Raw genomic sequence first — 14,358 nt, 5'->3', positions numbered from 1 at the left:
AATAAATAATTCTGAAAATAATAATAATAAAGGGTAAATAATTGAAAAAAAAAATTACTTAAAAAAAAATAAATAAAAAGGGAAATTTTATTTACACCCTAAAAATTTCTAAGTACACCCCATTTTAATAATTTTTATTTTATATAAAATTTATATCTTTAATTGTAGAAAGCATTTTTAACTATTTTCTTTCAATTTATATTCTTAAAAAATATACATATCAAATAAAATTAAATAATATTTTAAAAACAATGACAAAAAAATTATATGAAATTTTCTCAGGAAAAAATAAAAAAATATATACATGAGTTAGAAAAAATTATGAAAATGAAATCAAAATAAGTATTAAAATTAACATAAAATAATGTGAGGAAAGAATTTTAAAAAAGTATTAAGAGTAATTTTTAAAATTATTTAAGTTTATATTTTTTTTAATAATGGGGTGTATTTATAATTTTATGGGGTGTAAATATAAAGTAAAAATGAAATGAAGATGACAAATGTGAAAAGGAAATTATATTGTATATCCATGTTACTTTATTTGTTTTAATTATTACTTCTATTTTTTTATATTTTTTAAGATATAGTTATTTTTATATATGATGTCTCAATTAGATTTTTTAGGTTAATGTAAATTACATGAGTGAGGGTATATTGATTAATAGATAAAAAAAAATATATATTTTTCAACTTATCCCACAAAAGAAAGTAGGTGAGAAGGTCCAAGTCCTACTTTGAAAGCCCAAATAATAATGATCAATGGATCAAGGCTCAATGTAAAAGCCCAAATATGAAAATTGCAAAATTACACTTTGAGAAGAAACCATGCACAAATACTTAAAATTCATTTTTTTTCTTTTGTATGGTTCACAAAAGTTATCTAATGGAAAAAATTCAAAGAGAGAGAGAAACAGTTAAGTATCCCACCTAGCTCCCTGTACTATTTATTTCTTAACATTTTTTCCTATAAAAAATATTTATCTTTTAAAAAAGCCACATTTTTGTGATTTTGTGCCTTATATCAATCATGAATCATCCACACAAACCATTTATAAATCTATTTATTGTATAGTGATACACAACACAACTGATTTATATTATAGGGTAATATATGGTTTAGAAGTTAAAGATATTTAATTTGATTGATAAATTATCGTGTGTGTATAGATTTATATAATTTATAAATTAATGTGTATATAAAAAATAAAAAAAAAAAAAATTGGAGTTTAATATAGTTCTATAATTCAATTATTATTAAAAAAAACATTAACACCTAATTTATTTTCTTTTTTATATATTTGCTTCTATTGTATTGTGTCTTAGTTAATCCTTCTCTAATGGCTGTGACCCTAAAATCCAATGGCTTCATCTTCTTCACAAAAAACCACACTCACTTACCATTTTCCTCAATCAAAAGGTCTGTTTCAATAGCTGCTGAAACTAAGGTTGCAAGAACAGCACAGCAAGGTATTATGCTTTCTCCTTCCCTTTTCTCTTTATCTCTCAATCTATCAACTTGCACGCCAACTGTTCGATGAAATTCCTAGCAGAGAGTCATTTGATATCCATTATTGTTTGTTGCATACATTATCTTAACCATAGCTATAGAACACGATAAACAAAACAAAAAAGATAATTGGGATGATGACTATTAAGTGATTTATTAGTTAATTTAAATTAGAAGATGTTGAAGACTTTGAAAAAACTGTTGACACTTGACAGAGCCCAAAGGTGATATTATAAGGTTAGATATTAGGTCTACACTGTAAGGTTTGGATTACTTTTGTGTTTGAGTATGTCTACACTGTAAACCCAATAGAACAATAGCATAATTATAGAATAGGAGCTATAGAATAGTAGCAGAAGTATTGAAATTATTAGTTGTAGAAGAAGAGAAGCTGAAATATTATTGGATGGTGGAAAATGTCAAGAGTCACAACTCACAAGTTCCACAGGAATTTGAGAGCTTGGGACTCCCCAATCTCCATGATGCTGTGTTAATTTCACAGTTTTCACTAATCTCAGCATACTATAACAATGACCTAGATACACCCTTTTCTCTTTCCTGAGGTCTAACAGCTTTCTGAGAGAGGTTATTTCAGTTGAATGTATTCAGATTCATTGGTTTAATCTATGCATGACTGTATAAGCTGTACCGGTATAAATATATTTGTGATTGCATAGGGTTTTATCTTTTTAAAATGAGAAAGAACACCATTGTCTTCTAGATTTTTACTTAGTGAGGTAGTCATCATAGACTCCATATTCATTTCTTCTGAGATCATAAATGATTCTTTGAATGAAAGCATGTCTTACAAATCTTATGATATGTTAGGTCCTAATTGGGAAAAGCTGTGTCTGTCAAATGTCAAGCCCTATGAAAGTAACCGAGTGACTTGCAGTGCCGTTAACAGATCAGAAGAAGCTTTCATTACTGTGGAGGAACAGAAAAAGAATAGGCCTTTGGTGAAGATGTGTGGTATAACATCAGCTAGAGATGCTGCTATGGCAGCTGAAGCAGGTGCTGATTTGATTGGGATGATTGTTTGGCCCAACTCAAAGCGTTCTGTTTCGATTTCAGTAGCGAAAGAGATCTCAAAAGTTGCCAGAGAATTCGGTGCATTGCCTGTTGGGGTATTTGTGGATGATGATATAGATACAATATTAAGAGTTTCAGATGCATCTAACCTCGAACTTGTTCAGGTCTATATGTCTGTCAAGATTTTTACACTTCATTTTACTTTTACAAAGCAAAAACTTATAATCAATTGCTCTATATTCTGCAGCTTCATGGAGACAACTCTAGAGCAGCTTTTCCAATTTTAGCTCAAGAACACCGCATCATTTATGTCCTTCACGCGGACGAAAATGGAAGTCTCCTAAACAGTATAACAGCTCAAGAATCTACTCTTGTTGATTGGGTTCTTGTGGACAGTGCAAAGGGTGGCAGGTTAGAGGCATATTCTTTCTTTGTGAACTTTCATTATAAAATGTTGGAATATTTACCGCATAAATACTTAAATTCTCGAGTTTGTAAACAACATAGATTCAATAATTTTTTAGCCGCATAAGTACCTAATGTTAGTAAAACTGTAATTCTCGTCAAGAACTTTGTTAGTGTCTAAAATTTGAGATTTAGTTTTTGAATTTGGTGAAATAAGAGTTAGAAGTAACTGATACTGTAGAACTAAATGAAAATTATAGGTTTTCTAATACTACTTGTACCGATTACAAATTCAAAACATTGAGAACTTATGCGGTAAATGTCACTAAAATCTTTTGTGTTGAAAGTATGAATCTCATTCGAACTTGTTTCGATTATTCATGCTCAGCGGTCGAGGATTTAACTGGAGAGAGTTTAAATTACCAAACATTAGAAGCAAACATGGTTGGTTGTTGGCTGGAGGAATGAAGAGTGAGAATGTTTGTGAAGCTCTTTCAATTCTCAAACCTGATGGAGTTGATGTTAGTAGTGGCATTTGTGGCTTTGATGGCATTCACAAGGATCCATTACAAATTTCTTCCTTTATTAATGCTATAGATCTATGTTGTTATAAATAATATATTTATGAATATTTCCATTCATATTAATTTAAAAATAAATAAATTAATTAAACATTATATGTGGGATTTTTTTTTTTGTATGAATTTTACCATTCCTTTAATGTAAAAATAGATGAATAAATAAATTATGTATGTTTATTATTTATGCTAGTGAGATTTTCTATCCCTAATTTGTGTTGATCATGAATTAATTGTGTATGCTTTTCAGTTGAACAATTTTTTTGTAGGATGTATAGTATTATACATATACATGTATGCTAATACACATGCACAACATCATATTACATAAAATATTTTCTTTAATTTTTACTAATTAAAATTAAAAAATATATGTATACATTCTATTTAATTTAAAAAAAATAAATAAGAATTTTGCCCTGATCTTTAATACTTGTAATTTTGCCCTTGAATTAGTTTCGAATAAGTGCCCTTTAAACTTAAGAAATAATTTCACCCTTTAGTTGTATTTCGCTTATTTTTTGATATAATTTATTGATGTACCTATAAACCACTCGTGTAATTATTGTATAAGTATCTATTATACTAACTTAAACTAGTTAAAACTAAGTACAGTAGAATTTTTATTTAAGAATACTCTATTCAAGAATAACCTCTAATTTGTTATAAAAAAATTAAGTCTCAATTTAGGCCAGTTGTAAATAAGAATAACTTTTAAATTGTAATTAGTTATATATTTCCTAAGTCCCGCATTAACAAAGTATACCTCTATATAAGAATAATTACATCTTAATAAAATATATACATATATTTTGTAAATTTATTTACATAAAATTAATAATTTTATTCCAAATTGTAATAAATGTATTAACATTATATTTATTCTAAATAATTCTATTATAATATAATATTAATAATTATTTATTGTTATATTGTTACATTGATATTATTTGGTATTTTAATTTTTTTTTCTAGTGTAACTCTATTTAGTTATACCGTTCTACTGTATAATGATATTAAACATTCAAACATTAACTCTAAAATTATAGATATATAATTCTAAATTTTATCGTTAGAATATTATTTATACAATTATTTTTTGCATGGACTCTCAAATTGCAGTAAATTAGCCATAAATCCGTCCTATCAAGAAATTATCTCAAAAAATGAGCAAAATACAAACAAAGGAGAATACTTACAATTATTTTCAAAGTTTAGATGATATTATTTACGAAAATAAAATAAAATAAAAAATAATTTAGAAGCAAAATTATATAAGGGTCAAAGTTTAGGATGAAAATCCTATTATTTTATTTAAAATTAATTAATTAATAATGTTGAAATTTGAGGTAATGAGATATCAATTTTTTTATTATTTTAACCGTATTTAGTAATAATATATTATAAATAAAACTTGGTAATTTTTCTTTTTTCTTTAGTACTCAATTTTTATATAAATATTGTTAAAATTTAATTCAATCGTACAAAAAATTAAAAGTATTTTTGTAATTCTATTTAAAAGAAAAAAATTATAAAAAGATATTATTTATATATAAAAAGAAAATTATTTATGCTTTAAAATCAAAATTATGCATAATAAAAATAAATATATTAATTTGAAAATTATATTTTATATTCACCCTATCTAAAATTATATTTTATGTGCCAATTAATTCCGCTTGTCTGTTCTATTTAGCAGCACCAGAAACTGCTCTCCATGTTCTAGTTCGATGTGTTTTTGTTCAAAATTGTTGGAATAGATCTCGAGTGCTAGTCGTAGATGCTGCTGCAATGACGTTTACAATCTGGTTTGAGGAGGGATTGGACTCTTGGAGTAAAGCGGATCGCTTGGAGGCAGCCATGATATGTTGGTCAATTTGGAAGCATAGGAATGAAATGGTTTGGAACTCTAAACAACCTGAGGTTATTGAGGTGTTGACATTAGCAAAACTCAACTTTGTTGATTGGTGTGTTGCTCACAAAAATAACCTTGCTACTGCTAGTGATAATGGTTCGAATCTGGCAGATTTAGAGCATTGGACCCCCTAGAATTTCCTATAATCAAAGTTAATGTTAATGATGCACTTTTCTCTAATAAGAGGCGGTTTGGAGTTGGGTTGGTGGTTCAGACAGCAGCTAGTTTGGTGTCGCAAGCTAAAACTTTGAACAAGGTAGAAGCTTTGCAGCTGCATCTAGTTAAAGCTATTAGAGTCAAAGAAGCTTTAAGTTAGATTGAAGCTAATGGGTGGACAAGTGTTGTTGTAGAGTCGAATTGCTTACAAGTCATTAGTGATTTACAAAGGTTTCTCCTCATGGCCATATTTTCTCTCATTGTAAGGATTTGCTTGATGATTTTGATGCTATTTCTTTTAATTTTCTTAACGATCTGCTACTAAGGTTGCACATATTTTAGCGCGATCTTCTCTTGGTGAGGTTGATTGTACTTTTAGTGGAGCTTTACCTACTGCAATTGCATTCTTAGTTTGCAAATAGCTTTAATGCCGTGTCTCATACATATTCAATTTGAAGACATTGAATAGGACATAATGAACCTTTTTTATTGGAAGATATTGTTGGATTAACATGCTTGAAGTTAAAGCATAATGTAAACCAATAATAAATAAAAAAATAAAAATTATTATTTTCAAAGAATCAATTACTCTTAGTTTCTTTTATTATTATTATTATTATTATTATTATTATTATTATTATTATTATTATTATTATTATTATTATTATTATTATTATTATTATTATTATTATTATTATTTTGAAAATGAATTACTCTTAATTTCATGTCTATAAATATATATTTGTTAATTTTTTCGGGGTCATGTCATGGCTCCCTCTAACTATAACATAAATCGGTCAATGTCCATACATGCACACCAATTTTTATTTTTAAGTTATTTTACATCTTATTATAATTTTTTTAAAAAATATATATAAAAAAAAAATTAGGCCTAAATCTTCTTTTTTTCATAAAACATTGCTGAATATACAAGAGATTAATATATATCCCAAAATAAATATATAATATATATAGGTGAAATAATCTATTTAGGAAGATTTCAAATATATTTTTGGGTTTATTTTATAAATATGGCTTTTTTGTAAGTGGTTTAGAAATATATGGAGAAATAAAAATTTTTTATAAAAACTGGAAAAACGAATAAAAAATTTAAAATATGGAAATAACTAATTAGTATATATAATCTCTCTCAACTAATGATTTAGAAAGTTGAGAACCCCTATTTTTTAGAACTCCCATTTTTTCCAGTGTTTTGCTTAAGCCAAGATTTTTTTTTTTTTTTTTAGCAACAATCAAATTATTTTTTATTGAGTAATAGTCTAATTTTTTGTTTGACACCCAATAACAAATTTCTAAAGTTTTTTTTTATAACTTTTAATATTCTACACAAATATTTATGAAGTTTTGTCATTGATCTTAACTTTTTTTTTTTTTAAATTTGGATTTTAAATTTGCTAGTGCCACACATAATGAAATAACATGTATATATTTAGCTATTTACCCTAATTAATATGAAGAAAAAAAAAGAATGTTAATTTTCAATATATAAAGATTAAAAAAAAAAAAAGTAACCTAATAGTCATATAAGTGATACTTTTTAACACCATATAATTAATTTGGAACCTTAAAAAAAGCAATAACAAAAAAAAAACGTAGTAAAAAAAAAATTATCCTGATACTTTTTGGACATTATAGAAATAACTATAAAAGTAACCTGGAACATTTAATAAAGATAATGATAAAAGGAACCTACTTATTTAAACATTATTAAAGTAACCTAAATAATTACATGCATAACAAATAGTAACCTATTACTTTTAAATGCCATAAAAATTAACATATGCTAGAGACAACATCACAAAGTAACCCGATATATTTTTAATACCACTACCATTACACATGTAGTCTATTGGCAATATCAAAAAGTAACATAATATTTTTTTAACTCCACTACCATTACACATGCAACTTATTGACAACATCAAAAAGTAACTCGATGATTCTAAAGTAACCTGGTACCTAGAATATTGAATTTAGTTGTGTGCTACATTTTGACTGATTTTAATGCAAACATAACATTTTTTTTCCTTTTCGTCTTTTATTATATTTTTGAAAGTAACTCGGTACTTGAAATATTAAATTTTCTTGTTATTCTATATATTTTTTACACATGTAACCTATTAATAACATCAAAAAGTAACCTGATATTTTCTAAAGTAACTTGGTACCTGGAATATTGAATTTTGTTAGTAACATAATTTTTTATCTTTTGTCTTTTATTTTGCTTTCTAGAGTAATTTGATACCTAAAATATGAAATTTTGTTGATGTGCTACATTTTTTACACATATGTAACCTATTCGCAACATCAAAAAGTAACCCAATATTTTTTAAAATAATTCGATACCTGAAATATTAAATTTGGTTGATGTGTTATATTTCTTACACATGTAACCTATTGACAAATCAAAAGTAACCTGATGTTTGCTAAAGTAACCTGGAACCTGAAATATTAAATTAGGTTTAGTGTGTTATATTTTGACTGGTTTTAATGCAAAAGTAACATGTTTTTTTGTTTTTGTCTTTTTGTCTTTTATCCTGCTTTCTAAAGTAACTTGGTACTTGAGAATTTAAATAAAATATCATTGCATTCCTTTATAAAATATAATATCAAAATGTTAATTTATATTCAAATAAATAAAAAAAAATACTTTGTAATAATTAAGTTAAAAATAAAATAAACCTTCTACATATATTAATAAATAGATTTTTTAAAGAAAAAATAAAATAGAAATTTAAGTTAAGAAAGAATGATTATGTAGAGTTAAAATAAATAAAATAATTATAATATAAAAATAATATAAATATATATATATATATTAATGATTTGCTTTAAAAAATATTAGAAATCTCTCAACATAAGTTAATAAAATGAAAATATGGCTTTATTTAATAAAAACTTAAAAATATGGAAATATTTTTCCATACAACTAACTTAAATTGTAAAAAAGCCATAAGTTAAGTAAATCTCTAATTTTTCTATATCTATGAAATTTAAGGAAAAAATGCCATATTCTACGTAATTTCCTCTATATTTTTTTGTGGTTTCAAAAATATATATAATATATATGGATTATTTTTTAATAAATATTACTTATTAATGAGAATTTTTTTAAAAAAATAACTGTAATTAAATGTCAATTTAAAAAATATTAACTTCTAAAACTAAAGTTTTAATCCAATGATCCATAATAAAAGAAAGCACAATTTTACTACTTAATTTAAAAAAAATCTCTCTAATTATACTATATAAAAATATATATTTTTATACATCTTCCTAACTCAAACTCAACTTTTTTTTTAATCTTTTCTCAGGTTTCGATAGAATAACTTTTTTTTTTTATTTATTTAAGTGTTTATATATTACAACCATGCATAATTTGGGACTCGAACTCAGGTCTAACACACACTCTCCTATGACCACTTGAGCTAGCCTCAAATAATTTCCGATGGAACAACTTCAACCATATGGCATATAATACAAAATGAAAGATTTCTATTACATAACAAAATTAACTATAGAAATTCAAATTAAGCACTTTTATCTTCCCAATTTTTGTATTGGATAATTGTCCACTTTGTCAAACCCAAAAACAAAAAAAGTCTTCCAAAAATGAAAAAAAAAAAAATTAAATATTTTATATAGAGCAAAATGAAGAATGAAACGTACCAATTCAACAAAGTAGACTAAGCACACCGTTGACATATTAATTAATAATGAGTTTGACATTGTAAAATCCACAAAACATTACAATACCAAGTCACAATATAAATAATAATCAAATATTGAAATCAAAATAACAAAATGTCATAAAAAAAAACAACTTACCAATTTCTTATTTTTAAAGAAACTTCTTCTCACGCGCTTTTCATATTTGTATAAAATCTATTGAAACCAAAGGCTGTCTTTCTCACACCTGTCATTTCTTTCCTTCAAGAAAAGTATTTTTTTGTTCTTTCAAGAAAAAATATCAAAGCCAGAAACTCTTAAAATCAATTAAGAGATATAATATATAGAATTAGAAATGTGTCCTTTGAGATTTCTCTTGGTGTTTTTTTCTGCAGTTTTAGCTGCATATTTTGCATGGAAAACAACTCATTCTTCATCTTCTTCTTCTTCACAAAATCTTGGTTATGAAGATTTGACAAATGAAAAAAATTCTTCACCCAAAGAAGGACAAGAAACAAGTTTCAAAAGGGTATGTTTTGCTTTTATTATTTTTTATGTTTTTATGTTCTTAAATATGAATTTTGTATTGAATTATATTGGTTCCCATTTCAGATGGTGGAGAATAGTTTCTGGGTTTTTGTTGATATGGCTAGTGGAAGATATTTGTGGAGGAATATGAAGGAGATGAAGAATGTAGAGGAGAAAGATACAAAGATAGTTTCGTAAATAACAAAGATTATTTTTTAATCTTCTTTAATATTCAAATTTGTTAAATGTAATATAATTTTGTAATTGAGAAATATGTTTAACACAAAACCTTTGTAGTGAAAGAGCATTTTCTTTTATCTTCTTAAGAAAGTGGAATGAGCAAAATGTAATTGAATCAAATCATACAATTTCATTGGTTTCAAGTTTTTCTCTTTTATTTTTATGTACATTTTCACAAAATCATACATTCATATTTTATCCATTAATGCCTTAAACAAAAGAAAAAATATATAGACACAAACAAAAATCTATTGGGTGGTTCGGTAAACACCTCTATTTGTTTTGGCATTAAAAGAGAGTTTTTTAGTGTAATTTTTTTTATAACTATTTAGGATTATTTATAAATTTTCAAAAAATTTAAATAATATACAGTGCGGAAAAATAAAGTTGAAACCATTATTTACCAAGTGTATAAAAAAAACAATCACGCATGCAATAAAATATTTAAATTTTATTTTTGGCATTTTAAACTCTTCAAAAATTTCTAAATCAAAAACCATATGGTGAGTCACAACTAGCTATAGAAAATTTGGAGATCAGACTAAAATAAAATTTGAAATTTGAACACATCATATTCATTTTTTTCATTATATAACAGGTCTGAACAAGATAATGATGATTGAATTTGATACCTATTTGTATCAAAGCAGAATAAACAATGGTTTATCTTAGATCAGCTTGTAATTTAATAGACATGTACAGAAGAGTTAGAAGAGCACCTTGCGGTAGCGGTGCATACCTTGCGAGATTGGAGCCAACCCACATTGCTGCCACAACCAGAGCAACCATGCTGCTGCTCGTTTTTCCACAAGCCCAACTTGCGAACGACAGAGACAAAGTGAGCAAAATGCCACCTTTCCCTCCCAAAGCCCAAGCAATGACATACCCGATTTTGTATCCCGCGTCAAGCTTCTTATCCCATAAGGCCATCAAGCTACTGAAGGTGAGAGATAGTTTAGATCCAAAAGTATGCAATAAGAAAAGGGAGATAAATGCAGATCTCAGGACTTCAATAAAGGGGCCTCTTTCGTGTATTGAACTACTTTCGTCGTCTGATACTCCATTTGTTTCCCTAAAGGAAGAACTTTTCTCTTGCCAATATCTCTCACGTTGGATTCTCTGTCGCATTTCATCCCATCTGTTGACTCTTACTTCACTGTCGAATTCGGAGCTGTAGTTCCTTTGCCTTCCATATTGTCTACTGGTATGTTCTCTAAATTTAAGGGCTCTGTCATACTGAATTCTTGTTACTTCATTTGATAGCACCTGGTGTAACAATTAAACAGGCTTAATTTTGTTGTTGTATCATGTATGAAGCAAGGAAAACTAGAGTCTATGGAGACTTGTTCATATACTACTGCCTCTCCCCCAAACTAGAAATTACGCAACCTGTTTCGATGATTGATTAACAGAAAGTGGTTATGTCACACACAACCCCAATTCCTCCTTCCAAAAAGGCCAGTACTATTTTCGCTCTAAAGACAGCTTAGTGAGTTGTTAGGGCATTGGAAGTTCTTTAATCAATTAAGCAAAGAATAATTGGTAAAAAGCTCAAAGCATTTGAGTATATGTAATCTATTAGTAGATTTACAAATTAAAACAGTAAATAACAGCTACTCACTTCATAAGCACAACGAATGTTCTTGAATAGCTCTGAAGCTTGAGAATCCTTGCTAACATCAGGATGATACTGCAAACAATTGCAGAAGAGAGCATAAAAAAATTGATCCATTTAATGAGATCATATAACAAAGTTCCTTGATGGTTCAATCATGTATATCAATACTGAATCTGTATAATCACAATCACAAACCAACAAGCAGGAAAATATAATCTATGACTACTACCTTACATGAGCTAGCCTCAAATGACCAATTCAGATTCTCATTATTCTTTTGAACACATTCAAATTTGAAATTGAATTGTTATTTCATGTGTATATATATACATAGCTATCCCTATATATACAGGATGCAAACTTTGGTGTTTGGTACCTGTTAAGTTAACACAGCACAGTTGAATAAAGTGAGAACAAAAGAAACAGAGAGGTCGACCAACTGCAGTAGTAGCAGCCATTTGAATCTCATTTTACAGTCCTAGTCTCTTTGATACTACATCAATTACTCAACCATGGCAGATTTTACCATGTAATTTCATTTTCAACAACTCAAATTTATTTGGTAGATACACTACATGGATCAATATCATAACCCAAATCACATTACAGCAGACAATGAAATTTAACATAAAGACCTAAATGATCTAATCATCAATGAGTATGTATACTTCATTTACCATTCTTTTCTTCCTTGCTAAATTTCCATTTGAATATCAAGCATGTACTACACTCACAACAAGATCACCTCACAAATGTGATCATCAATTCTCATAACCTAGAAAATCTCATCTATTCTATACTCATCCAACGGCTAGGACTAAAATGAGGTATCTAATCTCATTCGCTCTCCTAGCTTTCGTCTCTCGGTCTCGGCCAAGCAGAGTGCTTTTGCCATTGGTGTACTTTCCGATCTCTAAGCATTTCATAGCTCCACCCGAAATTACCTCAAAAAATAAATTTTGTTTTCAAAACGGTTAAAGAGGAAAAATCATTTGTTTGTTTTTTCTTTTTCAATCGGAATATTATAAGTTTCTTGTCCCTTAAGCTTAGCTTTTACTATCAAAATAATTTTTTGTTCTAATACAGAATGAAATCATATGTTGACTGTTAAAATTTGCAGCATATTTTCCCGAGTACTTTCTAGGGAACCAAACAGGTGATTAAAGTACAGTAGAAGTAATAGGAATAGTACCTTACGAGCGAGAAGGCGATAAGCCTTCTTGATATCGGAGGAGGTAGCGGAAAGGTCAAGGCCGAGGACAGAGTAGTGGTTCTGGCTATGGTTGTAAGAGGAAGAGGAAGAAGAGGCTGCGACGATGAGTGAGGTCCGGCACTTGCGGCGGCGCCGGTGAGAGAAAGTGGCGGAGGTGGTGGTGGCGCTGGAGACAGAGATGGTGGAAATGGGTCCCACGAAAAGATGCGACTGCATCATCTACCGTTGATTCATTCCAATTCCCAAATCAAATTTTGGAACCTAATTTTTGGTTTTATTTCACAACCTCCAATCATCCAATCCATACATATTTTTTATTTATTTAATAAAGTAATAAGGTGATTTAAGATTTTTGTATGGTAATTATGATATCTATATAAATTATTGTGTTTTTGGACTTTTAGTCCGTGATAAATAGCACGTGAATTATTCACAATATTGTAAATTAGTTATTTTTTAAAGTTTTGTCACACGTAAAAAAATAAAATAATATTATAATTAATTAGTTAATTGTCACATCAACATCACATGTGTAATCTAGTCAAAACCAACCAAACCCCCTACCAGAACCTAGCACCAGCCAGACCTACAACCACTGTGCCACCTTAAGAAAACTAAAGCAAAGCGAGGACATTTACTGTCGATCAACTCAACACAAGATCGGGGATTAAAACCAACCCACCGACAAACCGAAGGAAGACAATCCGTCAAGCCCACCTAAAAGTACCAATCGAAGTACCTGACCAAAGCCACACCTAAGTCCAATTTGGGGCCGACAGGCCTAGCCAGACTGAGAGATCAGAGGAGAGATTCCTTGCGGCACTAGATTTCCAAGAGAGAGAGAGCAATGCACTTGAAATGTTCTTAACTAAGAACTCCACATATGATATGTTTTTACTCGCTCAATCAATTTTTAACTGATACCTCAAATTTATAAACAAAAGTAAAATTTTAAAACATATTGCCACCATTTATCAAAGTCCAAGAAGTTAAATTATATTAAAATTAAAATATAAAAAAAAAATTGAAAAAAATATTTCAGCATATATTTTTTAAAGTAAATTGAGTCATAAATACTTAATGTTTTAGATTTTATACATTTAAATACTTTATCTTTATTTTTGGAGACAAAAATACTCAATGTTACAATGCTATTTGTTTCAAAAACAAAATAAGAGATATGTAATACCAAATTATTATAGTTGAGTGAACTAGTGCAGTATATGAAATATAGTTATTGAATTGAAGTACTAATACCATGTGAAAATTGTTACGAGAACTTAGTTTTTTTTTTTTTTTTAAACAAGTTACATTTAGTTTTTGATACTAAGAATATTAAGTTTTAATAAAAAGAATAAATGTAAGGGAAAAAAACAGGAATATTCTAAAAAGGGAAAAATATTACAACAATACTGTGGGCCGGCCCAATGAACATTTGTACAGCCCAAAAGGAAAATATTACAAAAATACCACTTG

General features: G+C 27.9%; 3 protein-coding genes across 3 annotated transcripts; 2 read left to right on the top strand and 1 right to left on the bottom strand.

Moving 5' to 3' along the window:
* Positions 1-872: 872 nt before the first annotated feature.
* Positions 873-3,734, top strand: LOC115721922 (N-(5'-phosphoribosyl)anthranilate isomerase 1, chloroplastic). Its single transcript, XM_030651028.2, has 5 exons — positions 873-913; positions 1,324-1,467; positions 2,336-2,703; positions 2,787-2,950; positions 3,333-3,734. The coding sequence occupies exons 2-5, from the start codon at positions 1,338-1,340 to the stop codon at positions 3,559-3,561; spliced, it is 891 nt and encodes a 296-aa protein (XP_030506888.2). The 5' UTR covers positions 873-913; positions 1,324-1,337; the 3' UTR covers positions 3,562-3,734.
* Positions 3,735-9,491: 5,757 nt separating this feature from the next.
* On the top strand, positions 9,492-10,208 carry LOC115723086 (uncharacterized). The gene is made up of 2 exons (XM_030652502.2): positions 9,492-9,812; positions 9,896-10,208. Exons 1-2 carry the CDS (start codon positions 9,639-9,641, stop codon positions 10,007-10,009), a joined length of 288 nt encoding a protein of 95 aa, XP_030508362.2. The 5' UTR covers positions 9,492-9,638; the 3' UTR covers positions 10,010-10,208.
* Positions 10,209-10,603: 395 nt separating this feature from the next.
* LOC115724179 (chaperone protein dnaJ 20, chloroplastic) lies at positions 10,604-13,235 on the bottom strand. Its single transcript, XM_030653652.2, has 3 exons — positions 12,862-13,235; positions 11,673-11,741; positions 10,604-11,317 (listed from the first exon to the last, which is right to left on the bottom strand). Exons 1-3 carry the CDS (start codon positions 13,099-13,101, stop codon positions 10,715-10,717), a joined length of 912 nt encoding a protein of 303 aa, XP_030509512.2. The 5' UTR covers positions 13,102-13,235; the 3' UTR covers positions 10,604-10,714.
* Positions 13,236-14,358: the final 1,123 nt, after the last annotated feature.

The sequence above is a fragment of the Cannabis sativa genome, chromosome 9 (assembly GCF_029168945.1).
Source record: "Cannabis sativa cultivar Pink pepper isolate KNU-18-1 chromosome 9, ASM2916894v1, whole genome shotgun sequence".
Lineage (NCBI taxonomy): Eukaryota > Viridiplantae > Streptophyta > Magnoliopsida > Rosales > Cannabaceae > Cannabis > Cannabis sativa.
This window is presented reverse-complemented; position numbering and strand designations above follow the sequence as displayed.